The 27,378-nt window shown below is 34.8% G+C and overlaps 1 protein-coding gene across 1 annotated transcript; it reads left to right on the top strand.

Annotated features, from left to right (window-relative positions):
- Nucleotides 1-6,945: 6,945 nt before the first annotated feature.
- Nucleotides 6,946-25,972, top strand: LOC131851912 (putative inorganic phosphate cotransporter). Its single transcript, XM_059202466.1, has 10 exons — nt 6,946-7,018; nt 11,662-11,912; nt 16,010-16,195; nt 17,266-17,404; nt 18,840-19,063; nt 19,909-20,061; nt 20,560-20,692; nt 21,394-21,515; nt 22,328-22,447; nt 25,775-25,972. Exons 1-10 carry the CDS (start codon nt 6,946-6,948, stop codon nt 25,970-25,972), a joined length of 1,599 nt encoding a protein of 532 aa, XP_059058449.1.
- The last annotated feature ends 1,406 nt before the right edge of the window (nt 25,973-27,378 follow it).

Below are 27,378 nucleotides of genomic sequence, written 5' to 3'. Positions count from 1 at the left end.
CTAATTATACATATAAATAATTACTGCGTCAAATTTAAAACAGTAGATTATACTTTATTTGTGACATACAAGAATAAAAAGCATAAACAATATATTAATGAACACATGTATAGTATATTTTTATTTCAGACTATTATCCGTGTTAGTTATAATTTATTAAATGTAGTGTATTCCTATAGAACATTTTAGTCGCTTATGAACTGTAAATTTTTTACACTATGTATTTTTTACATTGCACTGAATAAAATATTTTTCTTTCTTTCTTTCTTTCTTTCTTTCTATAATTTTATTCCTACCGTACAGTTCAGTATACAGATCCAATTGAGAAGAACTGGCAAGAAACTCAATTGAATTACTTTTTTTTGTTAAAGTCAGTTTATTCACTAAGTATATTTATATAGGTGTCTATGTCTAACATTAAATGAAAATCCCGAACATGAAAATTATTGCCATGCACGCTCGTCATTCCAGTAATCGTTTAGTGAGTAATAGGCTTCGCTCAATAAATATGATTTAACAGATGTTTTGAATTTATTTAAGGGTAATTCTAGTATATCCTTTGGTATCTTATTGTAAATTTTTATATCTATTCCCGTTCGTTTTCCTCAGTACGAGCAAACACATAAAAATAACAAATAAATATCATTACTTTACCTCAGTTAGTTGCTTGAATATTTAAAATAAAATACAAATAGTTAATAATATAATAAATTAATATATAATATTACTTATATTTTATTTATATTTTATTATATTAATAATATAATAAAATATAAATTCGACGTTCGTAAGCGGCTAAAATGTCCTACATGAATAAATAGAAATAGAAATAGAAATATAAATAATCTTTATTCAAATAAACTTAATATAAGCACTTTTGAATAGTCAATTGTTTTTATTCTACCGCTTATTCGGAATGCAGATTCATCACAAGAAGAATAAGCAGGAAATTTTTGTGTTGCTCTTTTAAATAAATATTGATTTACTTATATTTAATTAACAACAAAGATTAGACATGCGACAATCAACATAGAAACCGCTACGCACTTAATCTCTGTTGAAATAAATTTTTATTTTATTTTATAGGACACTTGTTTATTATTCTCGGATGATACATGAAGCAAAACTTTCTACTCGGACGGAATGGTATAAAATTTTGGACATTTATAGTTCTAATACAGAAGAAGTGCAGAATGCTAATATTTTTCTTAATATTAAATTTATTTTAATATTTATATAAAAAATACATTAAATAAATAATGGCTTGATTGATTTATAATGAGGATTGCAGAATTAATATTTGTACGCTGGAAACAGCAGATTATGATGAAACATATATACAATTACCACCATTGTACATACCATATTCTGACAAATAAATATATTATTATTATTATATTTCCAAAAGAAATCTCATCTCCCCTCTTAAGGAGAGGAGATGGCAACTTACCCCCGGCAGAAGCACAGTCGGCCGGGGTTCAGGGCCACAGGGAGAGAAACCGGCGTACAATGCGGGCAGAATCTAAGAGCACCGCTTTCTGCATCTTTCCCGGGAGTGAGCCGCTTCGGAATCCCAACCGTCTGAGATGTTGTTCCAGACTGGTTGGGATAAGACCGTTCACCGATATAACGATTGGAATGATTTCGGTGGACACCACCCCCCACATTTCGGTCACCTCATGAGCCAGGTCATGATTATTATTATTATTATTATAAAAAACCTTACACATACTACCATGCATTTGACGCACACATATATTCGTATGTGTATACGAATATAGTCTTTGGTAATAGATCCTAAATAATGATCAAACTTATAATTTAAATTAATTATAAAAAAAATATATAATCGACTATTCGGCGACCACTAGTTTTAACAAAAAAAAGAGTCAAATTCCACGTAGACGAATTAGCGGATAAATTATTAGATAATAAAAAATATAAATCGAGGTTGTTTACATAAGGGAATGCTGTTGTTTTGTTCCCTAAACGTGAAGGTTTAAGGTAGGTATCAACAGGACCAATTTCATAATAAATAAGTTCTTACCAGGGATGTTACGGAGCTCCGTAACCATAACCGAAACTATCGGATATCTGATATAAAAAAATATCCGTAACCGAATCCGAAATATCAGTTTCGGATAATATCGAATATGGGCGGAGCCTAATTGAGACACGTTATGTAGCCATTTTATTAGCTAATTGCATTTTCCTTTTGAAATTCCTTAAAAAATTAATATCCGTAACCGAAATAATCCGAAATTAACGGATAATCCGAGATAATTTCATATCCGCATCCGTATCCGTATCGGGTATAATAATCATTATTATATCCGTATCCGAAATTTCATATCCAGAACATCCCTGGTTCCTACATCGCAAAGAGTTGTCCAACATAAACACACCGTTGCACGAGTGTTTACTTTTTGTTGAAGTTGAAGACGCGGTAACAACATAAACAGAATAGGGTAATTTGAAACTCAAACTTTCACGACAAAACCGAACAAAACATACATACATATACTTGTACATAAATACTACATACAATTTGTATGAAGCAAGTGTTCAATCTGCTTTTACAAATTCAGTTTTTTATTTTTGTCACTAGATGGCGTTATTCAATTGTTACAACGCGCTATGTTTTCGTTTTCGAGTAACGTACAAATTGTGGCAGTTTGTTCGACTATATTGACCCCGACGACCCCATAACGGCAGGTAACCTCCCCACGGGCCCACCCGTTCCACCCCGACCACACTTTTACACACACACATGACACCGTCCTCGCCGGCCTCAAACACACAATATCGCGCATTCAACCGGGCGCCTGCGCGCGCCCGGACGCTCCACACCGGCGCCCCCGGGCGCCCCTCCGATCGATCCCCCGTCCAATTCAAACGGGGATCGAAATTACGACGGCCTGAGCCGAGGTTCGAACCCCTAGTGGTGCCCTCAGACTAAAGTCGTATCCGTCGGACAGGAGTTGGCCTTCAGCCGCTCCATAAGTCCTTCCGCGGGTTTAGAGTGCCATCTGCACTCGCCCCATAATGTCCGGTGAAGCTGTAAAGGCCAGCTACGGCCAACAGCATTAGAGTAGTCCGAAAAAAAAAACGACTATATCGTCCTCCGCTCAATCCCCAGTTCAATTCAAACGGTGATCAGAATTACGACGGCATGAGTCGGGGTTCGAACCCCTATCGGTGTTCTCAGGCTTAAGTCATATCCGTCAGGCTGGAGTTGGCTTTCAGATGCTCCATAAATCCTTTGCGGGTTTGGAGTGCCATCTGCACTTGCCCCCTGTCGTCCGGTGACGCTGTAAAGGCCAGCTGCGGCAAACAGCATTAGATAGAGTAGTCCGAAAAAAAATTAACTATATACCATGTAAGAAGAATCTCTATGCTATATATGCACTCCATACCAAAATCCGTTATAGTCAGTACGGTCGACTATGTACCGAGGAGACATATCCTTAGGCAACAATGATGCCCGAAGCACGTTCTTATTGATTCAACAACCCCATAACAATAGCTATTGTCTCTACGGGTACACCCGTTCCATCACTACCAAGCCAACACAAACACACGACACCGTCCTCGCCGGCGAAGACGACGACCTCAACAATACAATCCAGCGTAATCAACAGGACGCTTGTGCGAGTCCCGGCACACCTCCGATTTCAATTAAAACGGGGGTCAAAATTACGACGACCTGAGCCGAGTTTACTCCTAGCGCTGTCCTCAGACTAAAACCGTATCCGTCAAGCAGGAGTTGGCTTTCAGACGCTCCGTAAACCCTTCCGCGAATTTGGAGTTCCATCTGCACTCGCCCTCTATCGTCCGGAGACGCTGTAAAGGCCAGCTGCAGCCAACAGCATTAGAGTAGTCCAAACGATACGCTACTACCACTCCACCGCTCAATTCAAATAGGGGTCAAAATTACAACGGTCTCAGCTGAGATTCAAACTCCTATTGGTGTCCTCAGACTTACTTACAACATACTGGCAATTCCTCTGGTGTTGCGGGTGCTAATGGGCGACGGTAATCACTTACCATCAGATGAGCCGCATGCTCGTTTGTCCCCTGTGTTATACAAAAAACTTTTTTACTGTTGGCAACAGAAGGTTCAATATTGCGAAGGGCGCCTGACAAATTATTATGCTTTATAGTGCTCACAGCCGTTTTGCTGTCTTGGTTTTAACACTACGTTTTAAGATTAGAATGTATCTGAATGAAAGTTTATTTGATTTTAGATTTTTATCAACAGCGTGGATATATCTGCATCGCCTAATAATATACCTTGTATTTTTTGTTAAAGGGTAGTAGATATTATCACTGGGCTCCCTAAAATATGGTCGAGCGCAGTAATGGCTGGCTCATCCGTCATACTCGTGAACGGGTGCTGCTTGTAGGGACTGGTCTGTTCTAATCACTATGACTGATTTCCTCTTATCAATTGTTTAACCAGTTGGTTATATATTCAATATTTTTTCTACTTGAGTATTTAATTGAATTAGTGGTAATTGGTGGTTTGTATTCACACACTTAAACTTAAAAATGTAAAGTAATAATAAAATTATTTAAAAGAGCAACACGCAAGTTTCTTGCTCCTTCCTCTTGTGATGCGACAGCTTTTCGAATGAGCGGTAGATTAAAAAAATGTAGTGACTATTCAAAAGTGCTTCAATGTAAGTTTATTTGAATAAATGATTTTCTATTTCTATTTCTATCTTAGATTGTTGTAGTTTTATTATATTTGTACAGTTAAGAGAAAAATAAATGGATTTTTCTCCGTATACCAAATACGGAGAAAAATTTATATTAGACTACTGACATATAACAGAAATAGAATGAAAGGTAACAAAACAAGAATCTACAGGAACGAACTATAAATTTTAAATACAAATTTAGAATATAAAACATTTCTTCATTAGCCAATTCAACATAGATTTTTATGATAGTAAATTGAGTGGTACACGTGATATCTGATGCTGTACATCGTGTTGTTTATGTACATAAGCGACCGTCAACATACCTTCAACTTGTTTGCATTTCAATCAGTCTCTATGGTGTAGCTGTTTAGCACGCCGCTTTGCATTCCGACGGTCGTGGGTTTAATCCTCGCATAATACAAACATTTGTATCCATAAGTATAAGTGTTTGTATTAGTCTGGATGGGAGATCTCTATTGGGAGATGACCCAGAAGACTGTCCAGAGTTATTATTATTAACTAGCTGTGCCCACAGTTTCACGCGCGTTAAATTTCTATATAAGCTATATTATTGGAAAATTTTATCAAAATACGTTCAGTAGTTTTAGCGTGAAAGAACAACAAACATCCATCCATACTCACAAACTTTCGCGTTTATAATATTAATATAATATTATATATCACTAGCTGTACCGGCAAACGTAGTTTTGCATTAAAATAAAAAAAAAAATTAGGGCTGGACTACCCCTAACATTTAGATTTGGATGAAAAATAGATATTGGCCGATTCTCAGACCTACTCAATACGCTTACAAAATTTCATGAGAATCGGTCAAGCCGTTTTGGAGGAGTATGGGAACGAAAACTGTGACACGAGAATTTTATATATAAGATATATACAATAATTATGTATACAATACCGACCTTGAGGGGGGAAAGAAGATTGTCAGTAATGTGGACTGATGATTTTAGTGTATTTATATCAGTTTTTTTTTATGGATGATAATGGAATGGTGCACCCGCCTGCGCTAACGGTTTACGCTGGCGGGGCACCAGTGGAGGATGATAAGATGAACATGAGATCAGGTCAGTTAGTCCATCGTGATAAATTCAACAAAAATTTATCACGATGGTTTCCAGGGGGAACCGCGTGGAGGTCAACCTGACATGGTACATTGCTAGTAATGGGATTATGAGTCTACATTACTGACAATCCCTCTCCCCTTATATATATCAGTTGTCGAGTACACAAAAACACTAGCTGTTGCTGTGCTACTAGATGGCGCTGTATGAATTGTAATAATCAAAACTTTTCCGTTGGGGAAAGGGATTCTTAGTAACGTACCTTATGACCCCATTCCTAACAATGAATCTTGTCTGATTGACCTCCGGTTCCCCCTGGAAACCATCGTGATAAAATCTTGTTGAATTTATCACGATGGACTAACTGACCTGACCTCATGTTCATCTTATCATCCTCCACTGGTGCCCCGCCAGCGTAAACCGTTAGCGCAGGAATAGAATAGAAAATTATATATTCAAATAAACTTACATTGAAGCACTTTTGAATAGTCATTACATTTTTTAATCTACCGCTCGTTCGGAAATCTGTCTCATTATAAGAAGAACGAGCAAGAAATTTGCGTGTTGCTCTTTTAAATAATTTTATTATTACTTTACTTTTTTAAGTTCAAGTGTGTGAATACAAACCATCAATTAGCACTAATTCAATTAAATACTCAAATAGAAAAAATATTGAATATATAACCAACTGGTTAAACAATTAATAAGAGGAAATCAGTCATAGTGATTAGAGCAGACCAGTCCCTACAAGCAGCGCCCGGTCACGAGTACGACGGATGAGCGAGCCATCACTGCGCTCGACCATATTTTAGGGAGCCCAATGACCCGGCCCACCACGCCGCCACAAGTCTGGACATTTAGTGAGCATGACTACTCAAAACACTAAACCACGTCATACCTACTTACAATTGCACTCTGATAGTTATAGTATTCACATTTTACATAAGAATGCATGCGGTTGCACCATTCCATTATAATCCATAAAAAAAAATGCCAACCTTGTCTATTAGCACTGAATTACGTATACGCTTATTTACATTAGGATATTGGTTTTATTTGCAATAAGATAAAACATATACATTTATATGTGTAGTGGTGATAATAGTTGTAGCATTGTGTAGTTTGATTTTTGAGTTATATGAACTGTTCCGTGAATTATGAGTGGAAATAAGGAAAAAGTCGCGGAATGTTGTGTTAAAACGTTGGATATAGAGAATGGAAAATATAAAGGTACATATACTATATTAAATATTATATATATTGATACTGGCTGTCCTGGCAAACGTTCCATTACATAGTATAAAATAAAGTCGCTGTCGCTGTCTGTCCGTCCCTATGTATGCTTAAATCTTTAAAAGTACGCAACAGATTTTGAAGCAGTTTTTTTTTAATACATAGAACGATTCTTGAGGAAGGTCTATACATATAAATAAAATTGGAGTGTCTATTTGTAATATGGAAATAACCGTTTTTACTACATACATATAAATATAAATACGGTACAAACAAAAATATAAGATTTTTTACAATTTTTGTCTGTCTGTTTGTATCGGCTAATCTCGAAAATGGCTGGACCAATTTTGACAGGACTTTTATTGGCAGGTGGCTGATGTAATAAGGCGTAACTAAGGCTACTTTTATTTTTGAAAAATAGACAGATGTGGATATAGATAGTAATTCAAGAAAGGTTTTAATATTTAATACATGTACACCCGTGCAAAGCCGGGGCGAGTAGCTAGCTTTTTTTTTATAGATGATAATGGAATGGTGCTCCCGCCTGCGCTAACGGTTTACGCTGGCGGGGCAACAGTGGAGGATGATAAAATGAAAATGATGTCAGGTCAGTTAGCCCATAGTGACAAATTCATCAGGAATTTATCACGATGGTTTCCAGAGGGAATCGCGTGGAGGTCGACCTGACATGGTACATTGCTAGTAATGGGTCCATGGGTCCACACGAGTAGCTAGTTAGTCATATAAATTAAGACGACGCATCGCAAAAATTTACGTCAGAAATCTCAGTTCTTCCCAGCAATTACAAATCCTTCGGGATTGATAGTTAGGTATTTCATTTTTCACATCTTTGACATTATATACACTGTTATCGTTGTATGATTGATTAACTTTTGTAGCAGAGAAAAAAATCTCAAAGATTGGTCTTTTAAAATATAGATTTAATTAGTATAAGAAAACTGGGCTGATTTAAGACTCGATTTCCAATACACATTATACTAAGTAAACACTTAAATAGAACCATTCAAATGTATATAATATAATATAAACCAATAGTTTTTATTTTAAACAAAATAAACTGTTTTTCCGCACAAAATCTCTCGCTATTAAAAATAGGGGTTGGGGGTGGAAGAGCGAAAATTTATAAATATTCTTTATTGCACTTAAATACATTTGTAAGTATATTAATTACAACTAATGTTGACAAAGGAGGACATATCTCTAAACGAGATCTCTTCCAGTCAGCACAATAGAGCGTGGCATAGGAAGTGTTGAGTGGGTCAAAATGTGCAAATAATATTTTTTATAAAAATGTCATAAATAATTAAAACTAAACATAAAAATATATTATAGATACTAATACAAAATATTGATATAAATTTAAATTAAAATTCAAAAATCATTTATTCATGTAGGACATTTTAGCCGCTTATGAATGTCAAGTTTTTACATTATAATTTTTTTCCCTACCGTCCAGTTCGGTATATAGATCCAATTGAGAAGAACTGGCAAGACACTCAATTGAATTACTTTTTTTTTTAAACCCAGATTATTTACAATGCATAGGTGTCTATGTCTAACATTAAATGAAAATCCCGAACATGAAAACTATTGCCATGCACGCTCGTCATTCAAGTAATCGTTTAGTGAGTAATAGGCCTTGCTGAGTAAATATGATTTAACAGATATTTTGAATTAATTTAAGGGTAATTCCAATATATCCTTTGGTATCTTATTGTAAATTTTTATACCTATTCCCATAAAAGACCTATTGACTTTTTCTAAACGATACTTGGGGAAAATACATATATATATATATATATATATATATATATATATATATATATATATTTGAATACCTAAACAAAATTACATTTATAATACATATATAATAAACAACATAAATATATACTAAATCAAACAATAAAAACTACAAAGGTATATATACAATGATGACACTAATCATATAGCAGCAGAAAGGTATTTAGGGTTATATGTTGTTTTAAACGCCATATTAAAAAAAAAAACATATTGTCCAAAAAATAATATTAAGGGTGGACAACCCTTATCACTTACTCAGACCTACTGAATATGGGTATACAATTTCATCATACATAATCGGTCATTTTGTGTTATTATTCTGCTTGTCTGTTTATTCTTGCTAATCTCTAATAGCTGATCCTATTATTTTAGAAATTTCATTTATTGTAGAAAAAAATCGTCGGAGTCCTGAACCACTTTTATATATAAACTCTTTTGATTTATCTCACAAGAAACATATACTAATAATAATGTAATATATGTATTTTGTGGAATTTAATATGATTATTTAGCATAGAACAAAGGGGCTTCTTTCTAAAGGTTATTTTCTTAAATACACATCTTCTTTGTTATACAATAAGTCTAAAATTAGAGAGACTTCACTGTACTGAACACTTTCGAAATAATTTTATTAATTAAATAAAAAATAATAATTTTCTAGTGCATATATATATATATATGTTCAGATAATAGAAAATCGTTTATTCAAATAAATTCAATTTAAGCAGTTTGGAATTGTCAAAAATTTTTATTTTTTAAATCTACCGCTCATTCGGAAAGCTGTCCTATCACAAGAAGAATATGCAAGAAACTTGTGTGTTGCTGTTTTAAATAAATGTTTAATTAGATTTACATTAACAACGCACGATAGCGCTATGAATTATAAGTTAGATATTTTCTACAAAAACATTATTATCATTTATAAATTATTTTATAAGACATTTGAATCTTATAAAATATTTTGTTTGTAAAAACAATAAATCAATCCTTGTAAGTTCGCATTTTGCAAGTCAAAACGTGTGAATACAAACTACCAACCAGCACTAATTTATTTAGGCTCAAATATAAAAACACAATAAGATTAAATCAGTCGTAGTAATAAGAGCAGACCAGTCCCTACAAGCAGCACTCGTTTACGAGTTTGACGGATGAGCCAGCCATCACTGCGCTCGACCATATTTTAGGGAGCCCAATGACCCGGTCCACCACGCCGCCACATGTCTGGACATTTTAGTTAGCATGACTACTCATTCCACTCGACCACGTCATAGCTACTTAAATCTAAATATATATAACTCAAAGGTGACTGACGTAGTGATCTATCAACGCACAGCCCAAACCACTGAACGGATCGGGCTGAAATTTGGCATGCAGGTAGATGTTATGACGAAGGCAATCGCTTAGAAACGATTTTGATTAATTCTATCCCCAAGGGGATAAAATAGGGGATGAAAGTTTATATAAAACTTTGTCAATTTTAAACTGATCGGGCTGAGACTTTGCATGCATATAGCTACTATGACGTAGGCATCCCCTAAGAAAGGATTTTGATAAATTCCACCCCTAAGGGGATAAATTAACGCGAGCGAAGTCGCGGGCAAAAGTTAGTTTATTATATGGTAGTCCCACAGTATTTATTATCTGAACTACTAATCACATGACTTGTTGAGTTTTGTTTACTTTTCATCATAGAAATAATAATAACAATCCGGGAACAATTGATAAGCGAAGCTGAGAGAAATACATAAATACTTTTTTTTCTAAATAAATTCATTCACTTTCATTCATTCATAATTTAAGAGCGACGCTCTTGCCGGTGAATCTCTTGCCACTTTCCAAGATCTTCTTTCTTACTCTTTAAACGTTAATACCTCACTCCAATTCTGTATTTAATTTGCTTGATGTAGCTGTACCTTGGACTTTCTCTCCCCCTCTTTCCTTCTATCTTTCCCTCAATAATAATTATCATAAATTTATCGTATATACTTACTTACATGATAGATATAGAAAACATCCAGACAAACAATCATACTCATGAATATAACATTGTGATCTGCGGAGAATCGAATCCGCAATTATCACAAGTAAAGAGGTGTGCTAAACCGCTAGATCACCGAGGTCGTGGGCGTAAATTTTTGTATAAGAGTTTAATAAAATAATAGATATTTATATAACATTGTAGTTTTTTTACGAATATGCAATTTCAAGAGAGTCAGTGATTACACTATTAAAAGCTTACGCTACAATAATAAACTGATTTTACCTAAATGTCATTTAACTAAAGTTAGTAATTCGTTTTATGGCAATTGCGTAAGGTCCCCTCCGATCGATCCCCCGTCCAATTCAAACGGGGATCGAAATTACGACGGCCTAAGCCGAGGTTCGAACCCCTAGTGGTGCCCTCAGACTAAAGTCGTATCCGTCAGGCAGGAGTTGGCCTTCAGCCGCTCCATAAGTCCTTCCTTGGTTTGGAGTGCCATCTGCACTCGCCCCCTAACGTCCGTTGAAGCTGTAAAGGCCAGCTGCGGCCAACAGCATTAGAGTAGTCCGAAAAAAAAAATACCATGGTTTTACAACAAAAAAGATTTGCAAAAAAGATTTCTATGTTGATTATCGCATGCCTCTCACTTGTTATACTGTAATTATTTATATAAAAAAACATCTATTCAAAAGAGCAACACACAAGTTTCTTGCTCATTCTTCTTGTGTTGAATCTGCATTCCGAATGAGTGGTAGAATCAAAATATGACTATTCAAATGTGCTCATATTAAGTTTATTTGAATAAAGATTATTTCTATTTCTATTTCTATAATTCCAGGATGGGGCTACAGATACCAGCAGTGCCTAATCTTATTCCTATCACTCACGATAGCTTATAGCTTGCGAGCATGTATGGGTGTATCTTTAGTAGCCATGATACAACATGACATACAAGCCAATGCAAATCATACAAATGAAACAATAGCAAATAATACAGACAAATCTAGAGAGCAATATGCAGATTTGTATGTTGATGAAGAGGATTATAATGCAAGAGGATTTTTGAACATATTAATGCTTACACCACCTGTAAGTACCTTGTCTTAACTAATGTAACTTTATACTGACTTGAGTTTTCTAAATGATTATGTCATTCACATATATCTAAGACTAGCTTTTGCCCGCGGCTTCGCTCGCGTTAATTTATCCCCTCAGGGTTGGAATTTATCAAAATCCAGTCCATTTAGGACATAACATATTAGCCGCTTCTGATAATAATTTTTTTTTACATTATAATTTTATTTTTCTCCGTACCGTCCAGTTCAGTATATATATATATGACAACCAGCTGTTCCCGCGACTTCATCCGCTTGGAATTTAACTATATTTTTCTAGAATAAAAATAGCCTAAAGAACTAAAAATTATTTTGTTTGTCTTAATTTATACGTACCATTAGGTACTGATAGGTTCAAACTAATACATTTACATCCTGCATCATCCCTTATTTTATCCCCTTGGGAGTAGAATTAATCAAAATCCTTTCTTAGCAGATGCCTACGTCATAATATCTACCTGCATGCCAAATTTCAGCCCCATCCGTCCAGTGGTTTGAGCTCTGCGTTGATAGATCACTAGTTCTAGTTTCAAGCTAAGCAGAGGTTACATATAAGCACTAGAGAACTGAAATAAACACATATACATTTTTTTATAAATACATATAGAAAACACCCAGACCGATATAAACAATCTTACTCATGATTACAAATGCTTGCACTATGCGTGCATCGAACCCGCGACCATCGAAAGTAAAGCGGTGTTCTAAACCGGTAGACCACAAAGGCAGTCGACTTCTTTTAGTATATCTGAAAATGTATCAATATTGATCAATTTTCATTGTTAAATAAATAAATAAATAATCTCAGTACAATTCACACAGCGCCATCTAGACCCAAATTAAGCTACCTAAAGCTTGTGTTATGGGTACTTGACAACTGATACAAATACATAGATATGTTTTTTTTTTCGTAAATACATACATATTATACATAGAAAATACCCAGACCGATACAAATAATTATACTCATGAATACAAATGTTTGTGCCGTGCGAGAAATCAAACCAGCGACCATCGGACGTAAAGCGGTGTGCTTGACCGCTAGACCACCGAGGTCGTCAATAAGCAAAGGGAAACTTCACAACAAACCTATATATTCATATAGATACCTATGTTTTACTCATTTGTCCATCAAGTAGACGTTTGCAAACTGTGATCCTTTTGAAGGTGAGATATGGAAGTTAAATTACTAGGAACCGAGACAACATTGTAATCTCAATATGACGGGCCCTTGCTGTGTCAAAATGTATTTTATATATGTTGTATTGTTAATTAATTAATTTAACTTTAATGCACAATAACAATGTGTACAAATGGCGTACTTAACACCTTGCGGCGTTATCTACCAGGCAACCATGAGTGGTGCAGAGAAAGATTGTTGGCGGTGCACTAATATAAATGAGAAATGTAAAAAAATTATATATAAATATGTGAAAAAATCTTATATATAAAATTCTCGTGTCACAGTTTTCGTTCCCATACTCCTCCGAAACGGCTTGACTGATTCTCATGAAATTTTGTGAGCGTATTGAGTAGGTCTGAGAATGGGCCAACATCTATTTTTCATCCCCCTAAATGTTAGGGGTAGTCCACCCCTAATTTTTTTTTTATTTTAAGGCATAACAACGTTTGTCGGGAAAGCTAGTGATATATAAAAATAACGACCTCGGTGGTATAGCACAGCACTTTACATCCGATGGTCGCGGGTTCGATTCCTCGTACGACACAAACATTTGTATTCATGAGCATAATTGTTTGTATCGGTCTGGGTGTTTTCTATGTATAATATGTATGTATTTACGACAAATGTCTATGTATTTGTATCAGTAATCTAGTACCCATAACATAAGCTTCAGCTAGCTTAACTTGGGTCTAGATGGCGCTGTGTGAATTGTCTTGAAATAGAATAAAAAAAAATAGCAAAATATTTTAAATATAAATTTTTAATATGTATGTATAATGTAAATCAAATATTGTAATGGGTGAAAACTGTGATTGGTACAGCCTATGCTGTAAATAATATAAATGACGCATTGGAGTAACTTGAAACAGTCATGCTCGCTATAAAGTTCAAACTTGTGGCGGCGTGGTGGGCCGGGTCAATGTGCTCCCTCTAATATGGTTGAGTGTAATGATGGCTGGCTCATCCGTCATACTTGTGAACAGATGCTTGTGGGGACTGGTCTGTTTGGGTTACGAACACTGATTAGACTATTTGTTTTTGCAATAGCATATGCTGGTGGTCACTCTACAATACATTAGAGGAAGTATGAAAGTGGCGCCGGTGTCGGAGAGGTTGAAGAGTAATCGTCTATCGTGGTATGGACACGTAATGCGTAGGAATGAAGATCATATCCTAAGGAAGGTGTTACACATGAATGTGGATAGATATAAGGGCAGAGGAAGGTCGAAAAAGAGATAGATGGACTGTGTGAAAGATGATATGCTAAGAAAGGGAGTGACTCATCCGTGAAAGTATTAGGAGAAAAGATCTGCAAATTATTCCTAAATTCACAACATATTAATCATCCGTCATACTCGTGAACGAGTGCTGCTTGTAGCGACTGGTCTGCTCTTATCACTACGACTGATTTAATCTTATTGTGTTTTTACATTTGAGCCTAAATAAATTAGTGCTGGTTGGTAGTTTGTATTCACACGTTTCGACTTGTAAAATTCGACCTTACAAGGATTGATTTATTGTTTTTTACAAAGAAAATATTTTATAAGATTCAAATGTCTTATAAAATAATTTATAAATGATAATAATGTTGTTGTAGAAAATATCTAACTTAAAATTTATAGCGCTAGCGTGAGTTGATAATGTAAATCTAATTAAAACAACATTTATTTAAAAGAGCAACACAGAAATTTCTTGCTTATTCTTCTTGTAATGAGACATCTTTCCGAATAAACGGTAGATTTAAAAAAAAATGTTGACAATTCAAAAGTGCTTAAATTAAATTTATTTGAATAAATTATTTTCTAGTCTATTCAATCTGTAAAATTGTTTAATAATTTACCAATACATTTAAAAACTTTATAATTTCACATTATTTAAAATCATATCGAGGACATTTTTATTGAATAAGTATTACTATTACCACAGATAACATAATATTACATACTATTACGTTTAATATTCATCATTATTATAGCCTTTAATAAGATCCAACTTATTAAAGGCTATAATAATAATAATAATAATAATGATTTAATAAGATATACATTATTTCAAAACAAACAAAACTTTAAAACTTAGAAACGAAATAATTATTTTATTATTTGGCTCTTTTTTAATTTCTGTAGATCTGTTTGCCAATCGGCACCCGCCTCCTCCAATAGTTAGTTGTAGTAGTAGTTTCCATTCTTCTCTTTCTTCTGCCACTCTGTTCCACATTTCTCCTGCCACTATCCTAATATCATCAGCCTATCTTGTGTATGAAAATAAAATACATATATATATATATATTATATATATATATATATATATATATATACATAAATAAAATATATAATTAGACTATCTTTTGCCCACGGCTTCGCTTGCGTTATTATTAATTAGGTATAGTTTTTGCGGCTTTACAGTACTTTCATGCAAACTTTCATCCCCTATTTTATCACCTTAGGGGTGAAATTTATTAAAATCCTTTCTTAGGAGATGCCTACGCCATAGTAGCTTTATGCATGCAAAGTCTCAGCCCGATCGGTTTAAAATTGATTTAGTTTCATACAAACTTTTATCCCCTATTCTAGCCCCTTGGGGGTAGAATTAATCAAAATTCTTTCTTAGCGGATACCTTCGTCACAACATCTATCTGCATGACAAATTTCAGCCCGATCCGACCAGTGGTTTGGGCTGTGCGTTGATAGATCACTATGTCAGTCACCTTTGAGTTATATATATATAGATACATACATGTCTAACAAAACAGAACATTACAGAAAGATTTTTAATTGGAGATAAAGTGAGAGTTTACAATTTTTTTTAAAAATGGAATAAATTAGATAAAGAAGAAGCAGATGATGATGATGATGACGAAATACAATAATTTGTTTTTTTTCTTACAGTACCCAAAGTTGAAGTGGACTAAAACAATACAAGATACAGTACTGACGTCTTTCTTTTGGGGTTATATGATACTGCAAATTCCTGCTGGACAGATTGCTCACCGCTTCGGTTCCACCTACTTGCTGTTCAGTGCACTCGCTATCAATTGCCTTGTGTCCTTGTTCTTTCCACTGGCAGCGTTTTATGTAAAGTATTTCTATAAAATAAATTAAATATCTTTGAACATGTAATACAGCGCCATCTAGTTGAATTAGAGATGTGTCAACTCTAGTTACTAACTTGAGTTGAATTCTGGCAACTCGAGTTAAAAGAATTCAACTGGTAAATGAATGAATCAAGTGAAAGAGCGAGAGCATGATTCTGTCATCGAACTGAAAATGACATGAAATTTTCCGATCATTTCATATCATACAATTTTCACTCGTCACAAATATTTCAATTAGAGATATAGTTTTATAGTTCAATAGTTTTTGCTACCTTTATTGGCTTCAACTAAAAAAAAATTTCACACACTTCGCACACAGGATGGTGCGGCCTTGCCTACAGCTATACTTGCATATATTCAAATTCAAATTCAAAATATCTTTATTCATGTAGGTCTATTACAGACTCTTATGATATGTCAAATCTACCGTCAGTTCGGAATGATTTCGAGATGAGAACGACTGACAAGAAACTCATCTCGTATTTTTTGTTTAATGTTGTACATATTTACAATAATACTATTTCATTTAAATTCAAATTTGAGAGAGTAGAGTGACCACCAGCATATGCTATTAAAAAAAATCAAATAATTAATCAGTGTTCGCAACCTGAACAGACCAGTCCCCACAAGCAGCACCCGTTCACGAGTATGACGGATGAGCCAGCCATCATTGCACTCAACATATATAGGGTACTAAGATAGACTTCGAATTGGCAAACGTAGTGTAGAACGCCCCACATCTAGATGGAGCGATGATATACGTAGGGTTGCGGGTAGTAATTGTAAGAGAAGGGCTGACGATCGTACCCAGTGGTGTGCCTTGGGAGAGGCCTATGTCCAGCAGTGGACTGCAGTGGGCTGATCATGACGGTAGACTTCACATAACATAATTTTCATGCATCATGCAAGATTAATTACAACTTCTGATGCAAGAAAGAAGGTAACAAAGTAAATAGCTCTAAACGTAGCACATTAGTGATTAATATTTTGTTACCTTCTTTCTTGCATACTGTTGAATTCTGTGTTATATATTTTATATAAAAATTACAGGGAAGTTGGAAGTTATCAATAGCTTGTCGTATAATCCAAGGCTTAAGTCAAGCCTTCATTGTTCCTTCAGTGCACACAACTTTAGGGAAATGGGCACCTTTAGCCGAGCGAGGCAGGATGACAGCAACAGTCTACGGTGGTAGGTTCTCATTATACTTGTAGCAGCGAGTTTTTATATTATTAATTTAATTTAATTTTATATTATACTGTGTGAGATGTAGCATGGTGTGGGTGACAGTTACTTATTTTATATTTAACAATTGCTACAGTTATTACGAATATGGTACAGCTAAAATACTAAGCCATCATCATCATCGGAAGACGTCCACTGCTGGACATAGGCCTCCCCCAAAGATCTCCACGACGATCGGCCCTGTGCTGCTCGCATCCAATGCCTTCCAGCGATCTTGACCAGATCGTCAGTCCATCTTGCTGGAGGCCTTCTCACGCTGCGTCTTCCGGTTCGTGATCGCCACTCGAGGACTTTATTGCCCCAGCGGCCTTCTGTCCTGAATACTAAAAATATTAAGTCATAATTTGTAAATCGCGGTAACTTTAAATAGTGAAACGAAACGTTAATGAAACTGTCAGCCGCATGATGCTACAGCGTCTATGGTATAGTCAGTATGTTTTGGCCTCGATGGTCTAGCGGTTTAGATCACCGCCTTACTTCCGCTGGTCGCGGGTTCGATTCCTCGCACGCACAAACATTTGTTTTTTTTATACTATGATGGTGGCAATCAAGCATACGACCCATCTGATGATAAACGGTTACCGTAGCCTATGAACGCCTGAAACACTAGGGGTATCACGTGCGCGTTGCCGACCTTTAAGAAACCTTAATATACCCTTGAATTTGTATTCATGAGTATGATTGTTTGTATCGGTCTTGGTGTTTTCTATATATAATATGTATGTATTTACGAAAAAAAAATCTATGTATTTGTATCAGTTATCTAGTACCCATAACACAAACTTTAGCTAGTTTAACTTGGGTCTAGATGGCGTTATGTGAATTGTCTTGAGATTATTATTATTATTTTATATACTTTATTGAAACCTTCAAGAAAAGAGCTTATTCCTTTTTAAAAGGCCGACAACGTAGTTGCAATTCCCCTGGTGTTGCGGGTGCTCATGGGCGGCGGTAATCACTTACCATCAGGAGAGCCGCATGCTCATTTGTCCCCTGTTTTATAAAAAAAATTATGTATTGTATAAAAATTCGACGACCTCGGTGGTCTAGTGGTTTAGCACACCGCTTTACGTCCGATGGTCGCGGGTTCGATTCCTCGCACGGCACAAACATTTGTATTCATGTGTATAATTGTTTGTGTCGGTCTGGGTGTTCTCTATGTATAATATGTATGTATGTTACGAAAAAAAAATAGCTATGTATTTGTATCAGTTGTCTAGTACCCATAACACAAGCTTTAGTTAGCTTAACTTGGGTCTAGATGGCGCTGTGGAATTGTCATGAGATTATTATTATTATTATTATTATTATTCTTTATTTTTTCTCAGCTATTGCTGGTTTTCTCCGCACTTATTATTATTATTATTATAAAAATTTTCAGCGCAAGCACTAGGAACCGTCCTTGGACTGCCTATTACCGGTTTCATTGCATCATCAAGTATGGGATGGCCTGGTATATTCCGTTTCTACGGATTACTCTCGGGTATTATAGCTGGTGTGGTATTGTGGTTTGGCGCTGACAGTCCAGCCAAGCATCCTAATATATCAGAGGCTGAAAGGTTTTATATAGAAGCCGATTTGGGACAAAAGGGACACAACTCAAATGTAATTACCAAACTCAGTTTAAATTCCTTTCTATTAACACAATGGTGTAGCTATTTAATGTCTATTTCAATTCGGTGCACTGATTTAGAATAGAATAGAATAGAATAGAATAGAAAATCATTTATTCAAATAAACTTACATTGAAGCACTTTTGAATAGTCATAACATTTTTTTTTTAATCTACCGCTCATTCGGAATGCTGTCTCATCACATTAGGTTATGCTATTTGATATTAAATTAAATTAAATCTATACTATGTAGCTCTGGCTTTTTATTGGTTGCACTTTGACTGCGTTATAATTATTAAAATAGCTCGAAAAATAAATAAAAATAAATAAATATGTAGTTTAATTAGATATTAAGTCGTTTTTTAACTAGGCTGCAATTTAATTATTACCTCACTGCAGATAAACTATATGTATGCCATTCAAATTTCATTATCATTTATACATATAAATAAAATTGTAGTGTCTGTTTGTAATATTGAAATAACCATTTTTGACTACATGCATATTGAATATAAATACGGTACATATACCAAAATAACATTTTTTACAATTTTTGTCTGTCTGTTTGTTCCGGCTAATCTTTGAAATGGCTGGACCGATTTTAACGGGACTTTTATTGGCAGGTAGCTGATGTAATAAAGAGTCAGACACCAAAATAACATTTTTTCCAATTTTTGTCTGTGTCTCTCTGACCGTCTGTTGGTTCCGGCTAATCTATGAAATGGCTGGACCGATCTGTATGGAATTTATCTTTATTTTTAGAAAAATAAAGTTAAATTCCATGCGGACGAAGTCGCGAGTGGAGCTAGTTAATTAATAGAATTGTTTTTTTTTCAGAAACGTTTACACGTGCCCTGGAGTCGCATACTATGTTGTAGAGGACTGTATGCAGTTATAATAGTGCATATAGGCCAAGTATGGGGACAACTGGTCTTATATTCGGAGGTACCTATGTTCATGAACAATGTCATGGGTATTAACATCAAAGCAGTAAGTTAACAGTGCTTTTTTTTTAAATACATGTAAATTTCCAAAAAAAAAAAGCAGCCTAAGTTGCGCCTTATAACATTTACGAATAAAAATCCTGTCAAAATCGGTCAACCCATTTCAGAGATTAACCAGAGCAAACAGATAGAAAAAAATAGTTTTTTTTTATGCATATACCGCATATACTTCCATATGCGTTTAGTGATAATAGGACACTTAAATTTTTTTCTTCATATATTGAATTACTAGTCAAGTTGGGTATTTGATAGAAAAAAAAAATTAACAAAAAAATGAAATCAATATTTTATTCTCCTTACATCTAGTCCCAAGGTGTAAGTAGAACTTGCGTTGTGGGTACTACACAAGAAACAATCACACTCATGAATCTTGTATTATTTGTACCGTGCGAGGAATCGAACTCACGACCATTGAAAGTGAAGCGATGTGCCAAACATCTAGACCATTGAGGCCGTTATGAAAATGACTCTTTTTTATTTTCAGAATGGTTTATTGACCGCTCTCCCATTTTTTGTGATGTGGTTCACAAATTTCTTCTTCAGTTGGTTTGGTGATATGCTCATCGTGAAACAGTACCTCAGCGTTACCAACACTAGAAAGCTTGCAAACTCTATGGGTAAGATTAATGGAATTTATCAATTCACTAATTAATACACTATAATAAATATTGTAATGGAGGCACGAGAAATCACAACGCCATCTAGTCCCAAACAAAGCAGATTTGTAACTATGGGCACTGAACAAGTAATAAAAATACCTTATTACACATACTTTTTTAAAATAAATATATAATTATTTATTTATCTCTAAACCCTATTATAATGTCCTTATACACTGACCCGCGACTTCGTCCGCGTGGAATTTAACTTATTTTTCTAAAATAAAAGTAGCCTAAAGAATTATTTTGTTCGTCTTAATTTATTCGTTCCATTAGGTACTGATATCCTGATAGTCCTGCATCATCCCTTATTTTATCCCCATGGGGGTTGAATTTATCAAAATCCTTTGTTAGGGAATGGCTACGTCATAGTAGATGAAATAGGGGATGAAAGTTTATATAAAACTTTGAAAATTTTAAACCGATCGGGCTGTCTTTGCATGCATAAAGCTACGTCATAGTAGCTTTATGCGTGCAAGTAAGCATCCCCTAAGAAAGGATTTTGATAAATTCCACCCCTAAGGGGATACATAAACGTGAGCGAAGCCGCGGGCAAAAGGTAGTAATGTATATGTTACATAGCAAAGCCTTCTTTTGAGTTGATCCACAAAGATATTTTTATGTACTGGTATTTTAAAACTAGGTTTCTTTCATTACAGGTTGTGTCCCAGCTGCTCTAGGATTTGTGGCGTTAGCATATGTACCAAAAAACATCTACGTTGTTGAATCTATATTAGTTTTCATCTGTGCTTTCAAAATATCAGCGCACGTTGGCTTTCAAGTGAGTATAATTCTAATAAATTCAAATTGAAAATATCTTTATTCATGTAGGTCTATTACAGACTCTTATGATATGCCAAATCTACTGTCAGTTCGGAATGATTTCGAACTGACAAGAAACTCAGCTCATATTGTTTTCATATGAGCTTGTAAAAGTCCCCAAGTATCGTTTAGAAAAAGTCAATAGGTCTTTTATGGAAATAGGTATAAAAATTTACAATAAGATACCAAAGGATATATTGGAATGACCCTTAAATAAATTCAAACATTTCAAACATTCAAACAAAACAACAGTGGCGACCACGGACCGGAAGACGCAGCGTGGGAAGGCCTCCAGCAAGGTGGACCGACGATCTGGTCAAGATCGCGGGAAGGCATTGGATGCGAGCAGCGCAGGACCGATCGTCGTGGAGAACGTGGGGAGGCCTATGTCCAGCAGTGGACGTCTTCCGGGCTGCGATGATGACGATGATGAAATTCAAACATCTGTTAAATCATATTTACTGAGCAAAGCCTATTACTCACTAAACGATTACTTGAATGACGAGTGTGCATGGCAATAGTTGTTCATGCACTGGATTTTCATTTAATGTTAGACATAGACATCTTTATAAATATACATTGTAAATAAACTGACTTTAAAAAAAAGTAATACAATTGAGTGTAAGAAACTCAAACTATAACTGGACGGTAGGGAAAAAATTAAAATTATAATGTAAAAATTTGACATTCATAAGCAGCAAAAATGACCTACATGAATAAATAATTTTTGAATTTGAATTAAAATAAATTAAAATATATGTTTTGATTCAGGTAAACCCAATAGATATATCACCAAATTTCGGAGGTACCATGATGAGCATCAGTAACTTCGCTGCAAGCTTACTGGGTTCTCTTGCGCCGATTACAGCTGGACTGATCCTTACTGATATAGTAAGTAATAAGACCTTCACATACATTATTCCTCCAATCAATTCCCCGTCCAGTACAAAAGAATTAAAAAGATTCGAAATTACGACGGCCTGAGCCGAGGTTCGAACCCTTAGCTAAAGTCGTATCCGTCAGGTAGGAGTTAGCCTTCAGCCGCTCCATAAGTCCTTGCCTTCCATAAGCTGTAAAGGCCAGCGGCGGCCAACAGTATTAGAGTAGTCCGTACTAGTACCCCAAATACATATGGGATCAGTATGTACATATAAATTAAATATCGTATATATAAAATTCTCGTGTCACAGTTTTCGTTCCCATACTCCTCCGAAACGGCTTGACCGATTCTCATGAAATTTTATGAGCGTATTGAGTAGGTCTGAGAATCGGACAACATCTATTTTTCATCCCCCTAAATGTTAGAGGTAGTTCACCTTTATTTTTTTTTTTATTTTAAGGCAAAACAACGTTTGACGGTACGGCTAGTGTACATATAAAATGACAATAGGAAAATGTAAGGTGACACAGTTTAGACACGGCAGTGCTTATACACAATATCGAAAATGTCTTACTAGATATTATTAAATGCAATTATTGATGTATCTAAGTAACTGTGTCCCATAAATGTCTTATAAAAAACTAAATGATAGTTTCGTAATATACTTATTAAAATTCTATAATTAGAAATAAACAGTATTTTCAGATCAGTTATCGACTTATTTTCATTTTAGTTAGTTCATTTAATTAATAGAAATACTTGTCAAGTAACAATTTCATTATTTTCTATTATTAATATATTTTCTTTAAATTGATGATCAATTGTTCTCGTGAGAGATATTTTATAAATAGACAATATTTTACAATTAATTAATTAATTGAAGACCTCGGTGGTCTAGACGGTCTCTATGGTTTAGTGGTTTAGCACACTGCTTTACTTTCATTGCTAGCGGGTTCAATTCCTCGCCTGATACAAACGTTCGTATACATGAATTCATTTGTATTACTCTGGATATTTCACACACACAAAATATGTGTCTATGTCTATGTTGACGACCTCACGTTGCACGTTCCACGTTGCTTTACATCCGATGGTCGCGGGTTCGATTCCTCGCACGGCGCAAACATTTGTATTCATGAGTACGATTGTTTGTATCTATCTGGGTGTTTTCTGTATATGTATTTACGAAAAAAAAATTGTATCAGTCATCAAGTACCCATAACACAAGCTTTAGCTAGCTTAACTTGGGTCTAGATGGCGCTGTGTGAATTGTCCTGAGATTATAGATTACAGATTATGTATTAGTCATACAGTAATAGTAGTAAGTAGTTGTCTAGTACCCATAACACAAGCTCTGCTCAACGTATTTATGATAATGATGAGCGTGGATGGATGGAAAGGGTGAGGACGCCCCAAAAAAAGATGGATGGATTTTGTGAAAGATGACATGAATAAAAGAAGAGTATGCTCAGATATGACGGGCGATAGAGATCAGTGGAAGAGAATGACATACTCACCACCCCAAATAATGGTATAAAGGCAAGGCAATGATGATGATGACAATGATGAGCGTGGATAGCAATAATGAGACACACCTATATAAATATACATTGTAAATAAACTGGCTTTTAAAAAAAAAAATTCAATTGTATTTCTTGCCAGATCTTCTCAATTGGATCTATATACTGGACCGTAGGGAAAAAATATAATACATATAAAAAATTTGACGTTCATAAACGACTAAAATGTCCTACATGAATAAATGATTTCTGAATTTGAATTTATGATATTTACAATGAAATAATAATTACAGAGTACATCAAAGTATTTAGTTCTTAATCTTTCGGCTCTTATATCAAATATACAATAGCTGGAGAGAGGATTGTTGGTACTGCGAGCTAGCATCTCCGTTATGGCCAATAGATAATCCTTTCAAATTGAATTCTGCGCCATTTCATCTAGAAATCATCATAGTTAATTCTTGCTTAATTCGAATCCTTTAGCTAAAATTGCATCAGTTCACCTTCGTCGTTTAATCCTATAGTCCCTTTATTATTCATATTATATCGGGTCATTGGGCTCCCTAAAATATGGTCGAGCGCAGTGGCTAGCTCATCGGTCATGCTCGTGAACAAGTGCTGCTTGTAGGGACTGGTCTGCTCTAATCACTACGACTGTTTTAATCCTATTGTGTATATTAGTAATAGTTGGTAGTTTGTTGCACGTTTCGAATTGGAAATCTAAAGCTACAATGATTATTTAAAAGAGCAACACGCAAGTTTCTTGCTCGTTCTTATTGTGATGAGACAGCTATCCGAATGAACGGTAGATTAAAAGAATGATAAATATGACTATTCAAAAGTGCTTCAATTAAGTTTATTTGAATAAATGGTAAAGTTACAATGATTATTTAAAAGATCAACATGCAAGTTTCTTGCTCGTTCTTCTTGTGATGAGATAGCTATCCGAATGAGCGGTAGATTTAATAAATGATAGCTATGACTATTCAAAAGTGTTTCAATTAAGTTTATTTTAATAAATGGTAAAGTTACAATGATTATTTAAAAGAGCAACACGCAAGTTTCTTGCTCATTCTTCTTGTGAAGAGACAGCTTTCCGAATGAACCGTAGATTTAAAAGAATGATAGCTATGACTATTCAAAAGTGTTTCAATTAAGTTCATTTGAATAAATGGTAAAGTTACAATGATTATTTAAAAGAGCAATATGCAAGTTTCTTGCTCGTTCTTCTTGTGATGAGACAGCTTTCCGAATGAGCGGTAGATTTAAAAACTGATAACTATGACTATTCAAAAGTATTTAAATTAAGTTTAGGTAAACGATTTTCTATTCTGTAATAGCGTTTTTATCCAGTATTAAATATATTTATAATATTTGAAAGCTATCAAAATATAATTAACGAAAATTGGTACATTTCACTACCTAATAGATTTATATTATTTTGTTTAATTCCGCTGTCATTAGCATGTGTGATACCACAAATATTCCATGTGGAAACTTGACTACTGTTACGACCTTCTCTATCGGTGATCAAATTCCGACCGTTATTGAGTCTACACTCATATTGCGATACGTGTTTCGCTTCTGGACGAGGCATCATCAAGTATTGAATAGAGTTCGGATATAGCTTGAAAGCCTAGTGTTAACTGTTCAGCGACCAAACCGCAACTTTATTAGTATAAATCGTATCTATTACCAATTCCAATGATACGAATAACGCCATCTATATCATTTCGTGTCAAACAAAAATCCGTTGTATGGAATGGTGTCCCACTACTATTACCAAATTTATTTGAGCTCATAATCCATTGTTTTCAGAAAAGCGAACGTTTGTGGGGATACGTCTTCTTGACAACTGGCGCAATTTATTTCTTCTCAAATCTGGTCTACGTGTTAATGGGTACAGCAGAATTAGCAGACTGGAATACTCCCAACGATGCTGAGAAGAAACAAGAAGATGAAGAAGCGACTGTACCAATTATTAAAGAATTAAACAATAAAATTCTTAATACATGACAAACTTGAGTTAACAATATTTGTAACGCAAATAATAGAATAATTTTAAATTATAATAGTTTAATTTTAGAATAAGTTTTTTAATATTATATAATTAATGAAGTTATTAAATTAAATTTAAGATCTATTGGAATGAAATATATAAATCATGAACTACGTTTTGTAACATTATGCATGTTATTTTTATATCCATGGATGATAATGGAATGGTGCACCCACCTGCACTAACGGTTTACGCTGGCGAGGTACCAGTGTAGGATAATAAGATGAGCATGAGGTCAGATCAGTTAGCCCATCTTGACAAATTCACCAAGAATTTCTCACGATGGTTTCCAGGGGATCCGCGTAGAGTTCAAGCAGACATGGTATTGCTAGCTGGTTGATCTATACCGCACCGTAGCTATAGTTATATATATATGCCGGCCGGCAACCGTTAAGTAACGTCGTTTTATTTAATTACAAAACAAAATTCCTCTTTTTTTTTTATAACACAGGGGACAAACGAGCATGCGGCTCACCTGATGGTAAGTGGTTACCGCCGCCCATAAGCACCCGCAACACCAGGGGAATTGCAAGTACGTTGTCGGCCTTTTAAAAAGGAATAAGCTCTTTTCTTGAAGGTTTCAATATCGTATCGGAAATACTATTGCTGGAAGATGATTCCACAATGTGGTTGTGCGATGCAAAAAGTTTCTAGAAAACCGCACTGTGGAAGATCGCCATTCATCCAGATGATCAGGATGGTATTTCAGTTTCTGGCGGGTGGTACGGTAGTGAAACTCAGCAGCTGGTATTAATCCGAACAATTCCTCAGAACACTCCCCGTGATATATGCGGTAGGAAATGCTCTGTCTCCTCTTCTCCCACGGCTAACTAAATGCAGTTTTAACACAACCAACACTAGCAATAAAATCATCACTATACATTATTTAAACCGCTGTCCCCTCTATACGTGTTATTTACTTATTGTATATTTGATATGAATGTTTTGTTTGAACCAAATAAATATATTTTTCCTTCTTTCTTTCTAAAGTATTTAGTATTAGATAAAATAAACTATTTTTGGCATCTAGTGACAATTTTAGACACAAATTAGACTTGAATATAGTAATAGTTAAAGTTTTTTTGTATATTAATAAGTAAACAATTGATACATTGACAGCCTAGGTGGTCTAGTGGTTTAGCACCGCTTTACTATCCGATGGTCGTGGGTTCGATTCCACACACGGTACAAACATTTGTATTCATGAGGGTAATTGCAAACAATTACCCTCATGAATACAAATGAAAATGAAAAGAAAACACCCAGACCGATACAAAATCGGTCTGGGTGTTTTCTATGTATAATATGTATTTATTTACAATAAAAAAATATATCAATGTATTTATATCAGTTGTCTAGTACC

This window comes from Achroia grisella, unplaced genomic scaffold, assembly GCF_030625045.1.
Source record: "Achroia grisella isolate CSIRO2021 unplaced genomic scaffold, CSIRO_AGI_Agris_v1 utg809, whole genome shotgun sequence".
Classification (NCBI taxonomy): domain Eukaryota; kingdom Metazoa; phylum Arthropoda; class Insecta; order Lepidoptera; family Pyralidae; genus Achroia; species Achroia grisella.
The sequence above is the reverse complement of the archived record's forward strand: the minus strand, read 5'-3'. Positions and strand labels throughout refer to the sequence as shown.

Bases quoted from the DNA above. Each gene is read 5' to 3' on its own strand.
- LOC131851912 (XM_059202466.1), top strand. From the start codon at position 6,946: ATGAGTGGAAATAAGGAAAAAGTCGCGGAATGTTGTGTTAAAACGTTG. The intron at 20,062-20,559 runs GTAAGTTAACAG...TTTTATTTTCAG, and splicing joins TGGGTATTAACATCAAAGCA to AATGGTTTATTGACCGCTCT. The intron at 22,448-25,774 runs GTAAGTAATAAG...CATTGTTTTCAG, and splicing joins GACTGATCCTTACTGATATA to AAAAGCGAACGTTTGTGGGG.